This window comes from Cetorhinus maximus, chromosome 2, assembly GCF_964194155.1.
Source record: "Cetorhinus maximus chromosome 2, sCetMax3.hap1.1, whole genome shotgun sequence".
In the NCBI taxonomy this organism is placed as follows: Eukaryota; Metazoa; Chordata; class Chondrichthyes; order Lamniformes; family Cetorhinidae; genus Cetorhinus; species Cetorhinus maximus.
Window position 1 is genome coordinate 114,065,297 of NC_135880.1, and position 14,503 is coordinate 114,079,799.

General features: G+C 40.0%; 1 protein-coding gene across 1 annotated transcript in view; it reads right to left on the reverse strand.

Annotated features, from left to right (window-relative positions):
• sema4d (sema domain, immunoglobulin domain (Ig), transmembrane domain (TM) and short cytoplasmic domain, (semaphorin) 4D) overlaps positions 1 to 14,503 on the reverse strand; it is a 113,165-nt gene that overhangs the window by 71,169 nt on the left and 27,493 nt on the right. Inside the window, exons 8-12 of the mRNA XM_078568627.1 lie at positions 12,246 to 12,421; positions 9,079 to 9,235; positions 8,242 to 8,464; positions 5,507 to 5,619; positions 1,368 to 1,540 (exon numbers count right to left, since the gene is read on the reverse strand). Of these exons, the coding sequence (XP_078424753.1) occupies positions 1,368 to 1,540; positions 5,507 to 5,619; positions 8,242 to 8,464; positions 9,079 to 9,235; positions 12,246 to 12,421 (842 nt within the window). The remainder of the gene's footprint in view (positions 1 to 1,367; positions 1,541 to 5,506; positions 5,620 to 8,241; positions 8,465 to 9,078; positions 9,236 to 12,245; positions 12,422 to 14,503) is intronic.

A 14,503-nucleotide genomic window follows, 5' to 3' on the forward strand; every position in this document is an offset into this window, starting at 1 on the left:
GGCCACACATCATCAACAGTGTAGCACTCTCTCAGTATTGCACTGGAGTATCAGCCTAAGTTACATGTTGAAGTCTCTGGTGTGGGCTTGACTCCACACATTCTGATTAAGCGGGGAGATGGATATTGACAATACTACAGATTACATGTGATAGTTAAAATGAAAAGAAAACATAATTGACAAGTATGTGTGTTAGAAATGCCAAGAAATGGTTTTCGTCACACAGGCCTGCCCTTTCATTTCGAGTTAGGAGATAAATCTAGCTGTTCCTGATAAATTCAGAGAAGCAGAGTTACATCTTGGGCTTTCTGGCTTCACCCAGCTCTCGTGGAACCATAGCACCCGGGCTGCACAATAAGGACAACCAAGGAGAAAAGCAGTGTGTAGTTTCAGAGCCAACTGAGGATGCGTTGAGGATTAGGAGTAAGCCAGACAGACGGATAATGATAGGTATCATTCTGCTCCTGTGGAATTAATATATTCACAGTGCACTGTGATAAACCAGAAGGAAAATCTACAAGGTGTAGAGAAGTGTAAAAGTTGTGCCATCATGTATATTTTTTAAAGAAAATGGTAATAGGCTTCTGTTTTACTGTAACTTGGAAGCCGTGAGGGCTGATATTTGCACAAGGGTCAAAGGAGATGGCTATGAAGCAGTTCAAAATCAACTGTAACTGGAGTATCCGAGGTCAGGCCTAGGCCAGGATCATGCATAATGTTCAGCAGCTGTTAAAACTTCCCTCAGCAATGATACTCCAAAGACAGCTTCAGCAAGGGTCCCAAATTCACTGTAGTAGATAAGGGGGGGGGGGGGGGGGGGGAAATCTATCAATCATTCCAAATAAAAAAGGATATCTTTTAGGAGAAAAGAAAAAAATAAGTATTTGCATCTTAAATACCAGAAACGGAAATCCATTGTGGAAAATAGAGGGAAAGCCATTGCATAATCCACAATTTGATTCAAAGTCACTTAATTCAAATGATCTTTTATGCAATTTGCAAAATTTAATTTGCCTAATTTGAATGATTAAATATTTGATTTTTTAAAAAAATACAATAAACAACTTTGATATATCATCAACTGGGAGGTCCGGGACACAAGTAGTTAAGTGTTAGATAAACAGTATTTTAAATAAATCAGGGGCCTGCATGTTTCAGCATCACTAACGCAAGCAATATGCTGACTCCGTGTTTACCATGAGATATATTATTTCAATAAATCCGCTGCACATTAATGATTTTGCACAGCAGGACGACGGCAAACATCCAAAACTACACTCCAACACCATAGCAAACTCATGAGAAACCCACTGGACAGCTAAAGTAGCTATACAAATTTAAAGATATTTTGTGTTAAATACACAGACCTCATATAGGTATCATCTTTTGTAATCCAGATGCAGGTTTTGTTTTGGGAGTTCCAGGCACAATAGGGATCTCTTGCCAAAATGCAATCCGTGCAAGTTTTGTATTTTTCACAAAAAGCAACAGGGGCTTGAACAACGCCAGAATGAGACCCTGCATAAAGATACTTTTTGTCCTACAAGTGAAGAAGGTCAAACATCAATTGACATGAATAAGCATATTAATTTAAATCAGTGTTGTTGAGCTGTAGAAAGATTATGAATACAATCACATCAAACATCACTAGCAGAGATTAAAGTAGCATGGAACATTAAAAACCAATCAAAATAAAAACCACTTTCTCATCAAAATTCCCAGTTCTGAAGATATCTCTGTGTTGAACAGGTATTTTTCTATTATCATTAATTAGGGTCTTTTGAGGTGTAACAATTCCAGAGGTGAATGGGGAGTGACTTCCCTTAACAACAAGGCAGCATTTGACCAATTATGGTGTCAAAGTGCTTTAGTAAAACCGAAGTTAAATGGGGATAAGTGGCAACATTCTTCACTGGCTGGAGTCATGCCTAGGACAAAGGAAGATTACTATGGTTGTTTAAGGTCAATCATCTCAACCCCAGGAAATCAATACAGGAGTTCCCCAGAGTAGTGTCCTAGGCCCAATCATCTTCAGCTGCTTCATCATGATCTTCCCTCCATCATTAAGTCAGAAGTGGGAATGTGAGCTGATTATTGCAGTGTCCAGTCCCACTCCCAGCTCCTCGGATACAGGCACCCCACACGTGTGCCAGGTAACGACCATCTCCAACAAGAAAGAATCTAACCATCTCCCCATGGCATTCAACAGCATTACCATCACTAGAGCAGCAACCAACATCCAGAAGGTCACCATGAACCAGGAACTTAACTGAACAAGCAACATATAAACACTGCGATTACAAAAGCAGGTCAGAGAATAGAAATCCTGTGGCAAGCAATTCACTTCCTGACTCCCCAAAGCCTTTCCACTATCTGCAAGGCACAAATCTTGTGATGGACATCTCCCTAGATGAGTGCAGCACCAAAAACCCTGGAGAAGTTCAACACCATCCATAACAAAGCATCATGTTTAATTTGGACCGTATCCACCAACTTAAACATCACTAACTCAACCACTGGGGCACCAGAGCTGCAGGGTACGTACCATCCACATGAAGAACTATATGAAGGTTCCTTCAACAGCACTTTTCAAAACTGGAGCCTCTACTGTCTAGAAGAACAAGGTCAGCAAATGCATGCAAACACCACCACCTGAAGGTTCTACTCTGGGGGTCACATCATCCTGACTTGGAAATTTATCGCTGTTTCATCAACATCACTGGGTTAAAATCTGGACCTTCTTCTCTAACAACACTGTGGGTGTACCTACACCACATGGGCTGCTGCAACTGAAGGAGGAAGCTCACCACCACCTTCTCAAAGATTGTTAGGGTTGGGAAACAAAAGCTGGTCTTATCAACAATACTCACCCCACCATGAACAAAATAAAATGGATTGGCAGTGGGGCCCGAGGATAGCATTCCTCTCCATCTCCCTCCCATTATGTATACAAATCTTTGACTTGGATTGGCCGTGCTTATGTTTAGATCTGTACTGCAGATATGATTCATTATTCAACATAACTGCATGGAGTGAAGCCACTGTCCTTAAGGAGGGGGAAACTGTTTTTATGTGTTGCAGCTGTAGAATACTGGAACTCCTGGACACTAGTGTGATCCACAGCAACCACATCTGCGGTAAGTGTCTGCAGCTTGAGGAGCTCCAGCTCAGAGCTGATGAACTGGAGTCTGAGTTTTGGCCACGGTGATGCACCAGGGAAGGGGAGGAGCCATTTGTCGTGGTCCATGTGAGTACCAATAGCATAGGTAGGACTAGGAAAGAGGTTCTGCTTAGGGATTATGAGCAGCTAGGCTTTAAATTTAAAAGCAGAATTACAAAGGTAATATTTCTCTGGATTACTATCAAGCAAATTGGTGTAGGGCTAATAACGTTAGAGAGATGAATGTGTGGCTCAAAGATTGGTGTGGGAGAAATGGGTTTTAATTCATGGAGCATTGGTATCAATACTGGGGAAAGTGGGAGCTGTATGGTTGACAGAGTCTTCACTGAACCAATGTTCTGCTGAGTTTTAATACGAGGGCCGTAATGGGGCCTTTTTGGGAGGGAGGGGGAATCATGTCAGAGGAAATGTGGTCAAATAAAAAGAAAGGACAAGGCAATAGAGCAATGTAGAGATATGGGTAATGATAACCAGAGTGTGGCAGGAAGGGACAGACATCTAAACTTAAGAGAGCACTAGCAGATGAGGCCAGAGTTTCAAAAAATGGTAAAGGACAGAATTAAAGGCTCTGTATCTGAATGCACACAGCATTCCTACCAAAACAGATGAATAGGCAAGAACTGATAGCCATTTTGGAGATGTGGTTGCAAGGTTTTTTTCAAATTAATTCATTCACGAGACGTTGGCATCACTGGCTAGGCCAGCATTTATTGCCCATCCGAATTGCCCTCAAGAAGGTGGTGGTGAGCCACCTGCGTAAACCACTGCAGCCATGTAGTATAAGTATATCCATAATGCTGTTAGAGAGGGAGTTCCAGGATTTTGACCCAGTGACAGTGAAGGAATGGCGATATATTTCCAAGTCAGGATGGTGTGTAGCTTGGAGGAGAGCTTGTAGTTGGTGTTCCCATGCATCTGCCATCATCATTTTAGATGGTAGATATTACTGGTATGGAAGGTGCTGTCTTTGGTGAGTTGCTGTAATGCATCTTGCAGACAGTACACACTGCTGCCACTGTGTGTCTGTGATGGAAGGAGTGAATGTTTAAGATGGTGGATAGGGTGTCAATAAAACAGGCTGCTTTGTCCTGGATTGTGTTGAGCTTCTTGAGTGTTGTTAGAGCTGAACTCATCCAAGTGAGTGGAGAGTATTCCAGCACACTCCTGACTTGCGCCTTGAGGAGGTGAGTTACTCGTCACAGAATTCCCAGCCTCTGACCTGCCCTCGTAGCTAGTATTTATATGGCTGGTCCAGTTGAGCACCTTTAGAAAGGCAGAGAATTGTGAGGGTTGGGAGAAGAAAAGTGGAAGAAAAGGAGGCACACCTTAAAATTAAAATTAGAGCGGGGCTATTCAGGGGTGAAGTCTGGAAGCAGTTCTTCCTGCAAAAGGTAGAAGAAATCTGGACCTCTTCCCCTGAAACCACACCTCCACAACAGTTGTTGAGGCTGAGTCAATTGAAATTTTCAAAACTGCGATTGATAGATTTCTGTTAGGCAAGTGTATAATGGGATATGCAACCAAGGCTGACAAATGGAGTTTAGCTGCATGGTGGAACAGGTTCAGGGGATAACCGGGCTGTTCCTATTCTTATGTTCCTAATAAATATCCTTATTGCTTTTCATCAAATCCAAAAAAGGCTACATCGTGGCACATCTTTAGTTCTGTAATATTCAGTTAAATAATCCAACAAAAATAAAAGTTACTTTCCAAAATTCTACTGCAAATATTTGAACTAAAAAATTTTAATAGCAACTATCATTTATATAGCATCTTTCATACACTAAAAATCCTAAAGTGCTTCACAGAAGCGTAGTCAGACAAAATTTGACACTGAACCACAGGAGGAGATATTATGATTTGTGGCCAAAAAGGTAGGTTTGAAGGAGTTCCTTCAAGGACAGGAGAGTGCTAGGGTTTCAGAGGGGTTTAGGGAGGGAATTCCAGAGCTTGGTGTTTAGATAACTGAAGGCATGGCTGAAATGGAGGGGCAAAAGAAATCAGGGATGCATAAGAAATCAGACTGGAGGGAAGTAGAGTTCCTGGATAGTTGTAAGGTTGAAGGAGATAACAGAGATAGAGACACATGACAAATATGTTGAACAAAAGTTTAACCCAAAAAAATTATTACCATTTACAACATGAAATGTTGGTGGGAGAGATCCAATTCATCTCAGTAGCCCTGATGCTACATTACAAGCTAGTATCATAATTACACTCTTAAAATATGTTAATGAGGCAACTCAGGTTCCTGTGCTTGATTACCTTCATTTCTGTAATTATCTTGAGACAAACATACCATAAATTAATGTAGTTTATACTTACCCCTTTGGATAGGAGTAATGTCTGCACAGGCTCAGGGTCAGGGAAAATCTGGAGTTCTTCAATTATATGCATTTCATTATTATAGTTAATTGCTTTGTGCAATAATCCTTTATCTGAAAAACAGAGTGCACATTTTAGAATATCCATTTAAACCAACTGTTTCTCATTACTAGGGCATCAGAACTTGCACATTGTCTGTATGTTTACACTTCTGGTTTTGTATAAATTTACCATTGCAATTTGTTTAGCCCATGTCTGTTCAGGACTCGGGGTCAACATTACTTCCACTCTCCCTGGGTTGGCATTTTTCTAATTTATTACTTGGCAAACTCCAAGGTGCAGGGACTTTCTGGGGCAAGCAGAGCCTTCACCAATCCCCGAGCCAAAGAGATCCCAATGTCAACTGCTGAATGGGCAAAACCAGCACAGTACCATTTTACCCTTAACAAGATCCTTTGCAGTTCCCTCCACAAGCCTCTAGTATCCTAGACCTAACCCAATCAACTAATGACCATACCCAAAACTACAAAAGAGAATCAAGTCTCCAATGACTGCTTTGGCATCATGTATTTTGATTCTTTGTACCATGGTTTAAGAAAATCAGTTTGCGCGCTGTGGTGATCGAAAGCCTTCTACTAAAATCCTCCACATGAATCAGGAGTAGCTTTAAACTGCAATGCAATACACCACAATATACAGTTAAAAGACTGAGCAGCACTGAGGGAGTGCCTTCTTTCAGATGAGACGTAAAACAGAGACCATGTTTGCCCTGTCAGGTGAGTGTACAAGATCCAATGGCACTATTTTGAAGGAGAGCGGGGAGTTCTCCCCAGTGTCCTGGCTAATATTCATCCCTTAATCAACATCACCAAAACAGATTTTCTGGTCATTATCACATTGTTGCTTGTGCAAAATTTGCCTGGTGCGTTTCGTACATTAAAACAGTGACTATGCTTTAAAAAGTACTTAATTTGCTGTGAAGTATTTTGGGACATTCTGAAGTCATGAAAGGTGCTACATAAATGCAGGTCTTTCTTTATAAGACTTTATCATGTTGAAATATATTAATGTTACTCTCTCGGTCTACCCTTTCTCCCTACTTTTCATAATTTCAGTGGTAATTTTAGATTACCTTGAGGCAATATTCTAGATTTTAACTTCAATTTTATAGGTTTCCTTTCTTACATTTTAAACTGCATTTTTGCTTGTGCTTCAAAGGCTGCTTGTTTTAGTAATTAAGTGCCAGAATGCTAAAGTCTGCTCTGATCCTCCTTGTCTGAGCCTCTGATGCATCTTGTGTATAGTAAAACATAATGTAACTGGGGAGCAAAAAATAGCATTTTTCTCCAGGAGTCATGTCACTGGCGCCAAAGCTAGGCTGTGTGAAATCAAGTTATCTTATCAGCAAACCTGGGAGCTTCACAGTAGCAAAGCAAGCATAGAGAGCCAAAATGATCCATCATTGCTCACAACCCCAAGTTACCCTAACATAATTTGGTACCCTAACATAATTCAGTGATTCCCAAGTTCCTATGCATGGCCAATTCATCAAGTAGGGTTTTCTGAACAGCATGAAAAAATTAAAAGAATATTCTCCTCAGAGTGGTTTCTTAGACTTCTCAGCAGATTGAAACGTGGGTTGTATGTTCCACAGCCGATTAGGGAATGACATGTGGCACAGGTAGATTTAGGTGATGAGGACAAATATATTCCAAAATATGAGAAGAGGAGAGAGAGAAAATATCGGTTTTATACAACATCAACTTGCATTTATATAGCACCTATAATGCAAAACGCCCAAGGCACTTCACAGGAGCATTATCAGACAAAGTCTGACACTGAGCCACATAAGAGCAAAAAGAGGTAGGAGGTGAGGTAGGGCTTTAGGAAGGGAATTTCCGAGTTTAGGGCCTAGATATCTGAAGGCACAGCCATCAATGGGAGAGTGATGGAAATCAGGAATGCAGAAGAGACCAGAATTGGAGGAACGCAGAGTTCTCAGAGGGCTGTAGGAAATTACTAAAATAATGAGAGGCAAGGCTAAGGAGGGCTTTGAACACAAGGATAAAAATGTTAAAATCAAGGTGTTTCTGGACCAGGAGCCAATATAGGCCAGCGGACACCAGGAGTGATGAGTAGACTGAAAAGTGTGAATGAGAATGTGGGCAGCAGAGTTTTGAATGACATCAAGTAGGCAGATAAGTGAGAAGGTAATGCAATGGTGAAGTATCATCACAAATAGGAAGATCCATGCAGTTTTGTATGATCTTTTTTTTAAAAAAGTGTTAAAATAATTAAATAAGTGTGAGAAGAGCTCTTCTGCAGAGCCTGTGCACAGACAGGCACCAGATTCACTTTAACCATAACCTCTCCACAAAGGTGGGTCCACACCTGAAAGGTTAATTCTTCTTTCTTGCCACAAAAGCTGACTGGCCTGTTGCTTACTTCCAGGCTGTTTTTTAAAATTTAGAAATCTCTCTGACAGTCTCAAAGTTTAGGTCCATCAGAGATTTCCTTTTTGTGTTCAAAATCTTGCCAAGTGTTAGTGAAGCTTTTCTCTTCCTGATGGAGGAACTCCACGGACAAGTGCTTACTTATGTGATTGCTTTATGCTTTTAAGTGCTCAGCTAGTTCCTGTACCTCTTATTAAGTCTCCGCCCTTAATCCAGCATACAATGGATATACATGCCCACTATAAAACAGTCATAAATTTCCATATTGTTGCAAAAACTCACCTGTACCCACAAACATGACATCATAGAAGTTGTTATCGAGTGCTCTAACTCTGTCCACAACAATCTGTATATAGTTTACATTCTTCTTTACCAATTTAGGTCTATTTCCAATGGGTTTAACTGGGTCTGCCATCAGAGGGTGATCCTTTACAAACTGGAGAGTTTTGTCAGGTAACATGAGTGAGCTGTTGACATTCAAAGCTCTCGCCTCATTGTTTATACACTGGAAAGGAAGAAAGGAATTGAGTGATGAAAACAATGTTACATCATCAACTACTTACACCCAAATCTACATAGATCAAATGAGAATAAATTACTTTTCAAATCAGTAGTCGTAACCAGCCCATCTCCATTCTAATGAACCAACTAATGAAATGGTTAAAAAACTGGTTTTAATTTGGAACATTTTACTTTTTGATTATTGCATTCCCAGCATTTTTTGTAATGTGCACATGTTAAATACACACCTGTGGCAGCGAGCAACAACATCAAAGCATCCAATAAATTATCCGCACATAACCTTGAATTATTTACCTTTTTGGCCCCTTCAGCACAAGGTTAATGAAGTTTCACCAGCATATGCAACTTTTAGGAGGGCCCATGAGTGGACAACCTGATGAAGCTTTGTAGAAGTTCCACATTTACAGAAACTGAGTCATACAGATCACTATTAAACTGCATTTAGAAAGATTTAAACTGGCAAGCAGCAAATTCCTAATTACCATTGCTGAAGTAGAACTGGTATAGTCTGCAGCTGTCAAATCAAGCTGGCAGACCTTGTATTTATTTAATTTAAAATAACCAAGAGACTAGAGCAGAATGAACATGAATACTCACTGAGCCAGGGCGAGGCATTGGAATTTGTCCATTGTATCTGACCCATTTTACATGGGAATGTTCAAAAGTAGCACTTTGCATGTATTTCCCTTCAGAGAAAACATCCTCCACATTGGACATGTTAAAGGTGCAGACTGCAGATACTTCCAAATTACTCCTGACAAGGTTATAAAAACACACTGTATTATAAAATACACACTCTATTGCAAGTATAGTTTCTTTATGTGACCATCATAATGTCAGGTGCGCACTTTCAAACTTATGGGTAACACTTGCTTTTTTAAATAAAGCCAGGAATCTCCGGCCCATTTCTTCTGGTCTCTAACAGTCATCAAGATCTATTTAAGAGTAATTCTTCTCTTGCTGGCTTCAGAAAGACATGCTACTTGGGCCTCATAGCCTCTTTCACCACTATAAAATTCTATATATAAATTTATTCACATATGCAATAGCTATACAAAATACTTGTAGTAAGATAACGATGCCAAAATACTGTTAAAATTATATCAGATAGACATTTCTCAATGACTCATAAATACCCACTATGTTTATAAACTGAGTGGGGGGGGGGTGCGTGCGTTTATTATTCTTAGATACAACAATTTGAAAACATACCGGTCATATCTTTTGGGAGGAGGGCAGCATTTAAAAACTGCCAAATTCACCATTATTTGTGTGCAACCATAACTACCCTATGTGCAATGTAAGCTAAGATCCCTCAACCAAGACAATCTGCATGTATGCGCCTGACTACTGTGACACGTTTCCCGATTGGGAATACACCAATAGCACAGTTTGAGGGAGTAAACCGGTTCTCTCTACCCTACTCACGTGAAGCACTTTCTTTGGATTGGAGGATGGCAAATGTAACCACACACTTTAAAAAAAGGAAGGGAGGGAGAAAACAGGGAATTACAGACCGGTTAGCGTAACATCAGCAGTAGGGAAAACGCTAGAGTCTATTATAAAGTATGTGATAACAGGACACTTGGAAAATATCAATGGGATTAAACAAAGTCAACATGGATTTATAAAAGGGAAACCATGTTTGACAAACCTACCGGAGTTTTTTGAGGATGTAACCAGCAGAACAGATAAAAGAGGACCAGTGGGTGTGGTGTATTTGGATTTTCAGAAAGCTTTTGATAAAGTCCCACATAAGAGTGGATGTGCAAAATTAAAGCACATGGGATTAGGAATTGGTTAGCAGACAGGAAAAAGGGTAGGAACAAATGGGTCTTTTTGAGTGACAGGCAGTGACTAGTGGGGGTACTGCAGGGATCAGTGCTCTATATATATATATATATATATATATATATAAACGATTTGATGTACAAAGGGATCTGGATGTCCCAATCACTGAAAGCAAGCATGCTGGTGCAGCAAGCAGTTAAGAAGGCAAATGATTTGTTGGCCTTCATTGTGAGAGGACTTGAGTATAGCAGCAAGGCTGTCTTACGATACAGGGCCTTGGTGAGACCACGCCTGGAGTATTGTGTGCAGTTTCGGTCTCCTTACCTAAGGATATATTTGCCATAGAAGGAGTGCAGTGAAGCTTCACCAAACTGATTCCTGGGATGGCAGGATTGTCGTATGAGGAGAGATTGGGTCAACTAGGCCTCCAGTATTCACTGGGGTTTAGAAGAATGGGAGGGAATCTCATTGAAACGTATAAAATTCTGACAGGGCAGGGCAGGCTGGATGCAGGGATGTTGTTTCCTCTGGCTGGCGGGTCTAGAACAAGGGGTCACAGTCTCAGGACACCGGGTAGGCCATTTAGGACTGAGATGAGGAGAAACTTCTTCACTTAGTGGTGAACCTATGGAATTCTCCACCACAGATGGCTGTGGAGGCCAAGTCGCTGAATATATTTAAGGAGGAAACAGATGGATTTCTAGATTCTAATAACGTCAAGGGATATGGGTAGAGAGCGAGAGCATTGAAATAGAGGATCAGCCATGATTATACTAAATGGCTGTGCAGACTTAAAGGGCCAAGTGACCGACTCCTGTTCCTATTTTCTATGTTTCTACAAGGCAATATTGTCCAAACAGGTACGTTTTAAGCAGCAGCTTAAAAAGAGGAAATTGAGGTAGAGAGGTTTAAGGATGGAATTTCAGAGTTTAGGGCCTAGGCAGCTGAAGGCATGGCCACCAACAGCAGTCAAATTAAAACTGCAGATGCTTAAGAGGCTGGAGTCAGAGGAGCTCTGATATCAGGGAGGGTTGTAGGACTTGAAAAATTGGAGATAGGGAGGGGCCAGGCCATGAAGGACTTTGAAATCAAGGATGAGAATCTTAAAGTCAAGGCATTAACAGGGAGCCAGTGTAGGGCAGACAAGCACAGGGGTGATGGGTGAACAGCATTTGGTGCGAGTTAGGACAAGGGCAGCAGAGTTTTGGATGACCTCTAGTAGGACAGAATGTGGGAGACTGGCCAGGAGTGCATTAGAATAGTCAAGTCTAGAAGTAACAAAGGCATGAATGTGGGTTTCAGCAGCAGAATAGCTGACGCACTGGCAGAGATGGGTGATATTTTGGAGATGGAAACAGGTGAGCTTAGTCAGATGGCACAGATAAGGTTGAAAGCTTGTCTCAGGATCAAAAGTGACACCGAGGTTATAAACAGTCTTGTTCAACTTCAGGCAGCTCCAAAGGAGAGGAGTAGAGTCAGTGGCTAGGGAGTGGTATTTGGGATCTGAAGACAATGGCTTCAGTCTTTGCAATATTTAATTGCAGGAAGTTTCTGCTCATCTAGGACTGGATTTCAAATAAACACTAAGGTAAGGAAAATGGAAAATTTCATCTTTGGTGTAAACAACATGTTTAGTGCTGAAAACAGAATTTTTCACAAAAATTCAGAGTGCATGGGAATGTGTAAGATCTGATGAAGGATTAAAGATGGAGGGCGAGATTGCCTTGGTGTGACTTGCAAGGTGAAGAATTGTTTTACATTTCAGCTCAGCAGCTCCAAAATATGTACACAGTCCTTGATTAAGTTTTATCCAAAGCATAACTGGCCAATTACCTAATAAAGGATGAATTTACCAATGTACAGGGAAGAAACCAATACACAAACATTGAAGATAATACTTATCTGAATGATACTTACAAAAAGTATCTTATTTTGAATATTGAAAACTAGGGCAAAATTGTAAAGTTACTCACCACTGTGTTGTAAAAACACCATAAAACACCGTTTCCTTCCAATTCGGAGTTTTCAGAATAAAAACATCCTGAATGACATTGAAGATAAAGTTGGATTCAGGCAGAGTGCAAATCAGCTTAGCTTTCAGAAATGATGTCCACCTCTTTTGCAGAATTCGTGATCCTCCATGATCACTCTAAAAATAATCAAAGTATCATTATTTTAAGTTTGCTGCACATTTGCAACAGATTTATAATACTTGCAGGTACCCAATTCTTGGCAAAGGCCTTGATTAATTTAAGATCAATTTAGCCACATGGATTAATTTAATCTCAGTGGCAAGTGAAAATATTATAAATTCACCTGCCTTCCTTTGTTCTTAACCAGCTTTTTCCCTTATCCTAAACTGACTCACTGCTAGGTAGTTTCATGTGTACCATTCACCCTATAGTACCTCACATGAGTGACCGTTATTCATGTGTGAGCCTTCACAGACAATAGTCTATTTTACCACTTTAGGCATGACAGCTTTCAGCAAGATTCACCAGAAGTGATCAGGAAATCTAATCCCTCCTTAGTCTAGGGGCCTAGGTCAAATTATCATTTTAGTCGAGGTCAGCTAATGCTATCACAGTCGACAACAAAACTAAGACTGGTCTGTGTAGATTCACCACTCGTCGATAAATTGTTGAGGCATTGGAGGAGCTGTACTTACTTTTAATGCAATCCCAAAACACAAATAGCTGTATCAGATAAATGCAACCCACAGAGTGCTGTTTTTCTTAAGCCATGTTTTAATTTTGAATGGTCTCTGGAATGGATCTTGAAAATTAAAATTTTGCCACTGAAATCTTTCACACAAAAACATATTCAAATGCTCACTCAAGCATTAAGACCCAAGAATCTGGCAAGAGGTAACAATCCCCCATGTCCATAAAAAAGGCAAGACTAAATAATCAGCACTTCCCAATAAACTAATTACATGAATGAAATGTGGTTTAAAAATACTAACTAAAATATAACTGCAGCTCAATGCCTTGATACATAAATTGCTCCATGCTGAATGTGAAAGGCAACTATATAGGGATGTTCAATCCTTCATCAAAACTGTCTGTGAAACAAAGTAAATACCTGAGCTCAATGATATTCTCAACTGAGGCAAACGATTCACTTGATAGAGTGGGTGGTCGTTCCTTGGTAATACTTGAGGAAATGGGGTTTACTGAATCACTCGTAATTCATGATTCTTAATAGCCAATGTCAGCAAACTTTAGCCTCTGTTATTGCAAATGGCAAGGATATCCACAGCACCCATTTTTATTCATTTCAGCTATTGAGCCACTGGTTATGGCAATTAGCCACTCCCAAAGAATTTATCAAAGTAGAAATTGAAGGTTCAAATAACTAACTCTTGCAATGGCACCCGTAATCAAACACAACATAAAGGGTTCCAAATCAAACATTGGTGCATAATTATCTGTCAATAAGACAGTCAATGTAATTTATACAGAAACGTTACAGTAATTCAGGTGGTGGCAGATGCGTGGTTCAGCACAGAAATCTAAACGTTGCTGTCCAAGATGTTAAAATGGCATGTTGTTACCTGGATCACCATTGAAATGCAATGAATGATGTGAAGTTACTCTATTTGCTTGGTAGATACAGATTAAACCTGCTACAGAAACTTACACCTTGCCCATTTCGTTGTAAGTTCCTTTTTAACAATGTGGTAAGTGTTAATTACTGCCAAAATCCATGGCATTAAAAATGAACTATTGCAAGTTGCAGTCTTATTCCTTCAGGTTTTAATAGTTATTGATGATTTTGAAAATGGTAAATTTTAAAATTAAAACTTTTTTTTTGAAGTTCTCTATTCTTTCTCTTTTAATTCAATGTTTCTTTCTCCCTTTCTGAATTGACAATAATTTACCTACTCCAATTCACACTTCCTTTGCCATTCTTATACTATTAATTTCACAACCTTCAATCTGAGCAGTTAAGGAGTTATCCAATTGCTAACCTTGTTTACTCTAGTTCTAATGTCCTGTTTCCCTTGCTGCAACGTTGTCAGTTCGCAATTTCAACAATTTAACACACAAGGGCAAGTCTAACGTTTAGCACCATTAGATTCACTCTTGAAACAAATTATGGCCAAACATGTTGCTAAACAGGTAATGCCCTTCCTTTACTTGGGACACCTGCTCATTCAGGTCTGCAACCAAATAATTCAAGCCCTTCTGGGTTAATATAATCCACACCTTTCTAGCCTATTTAATGC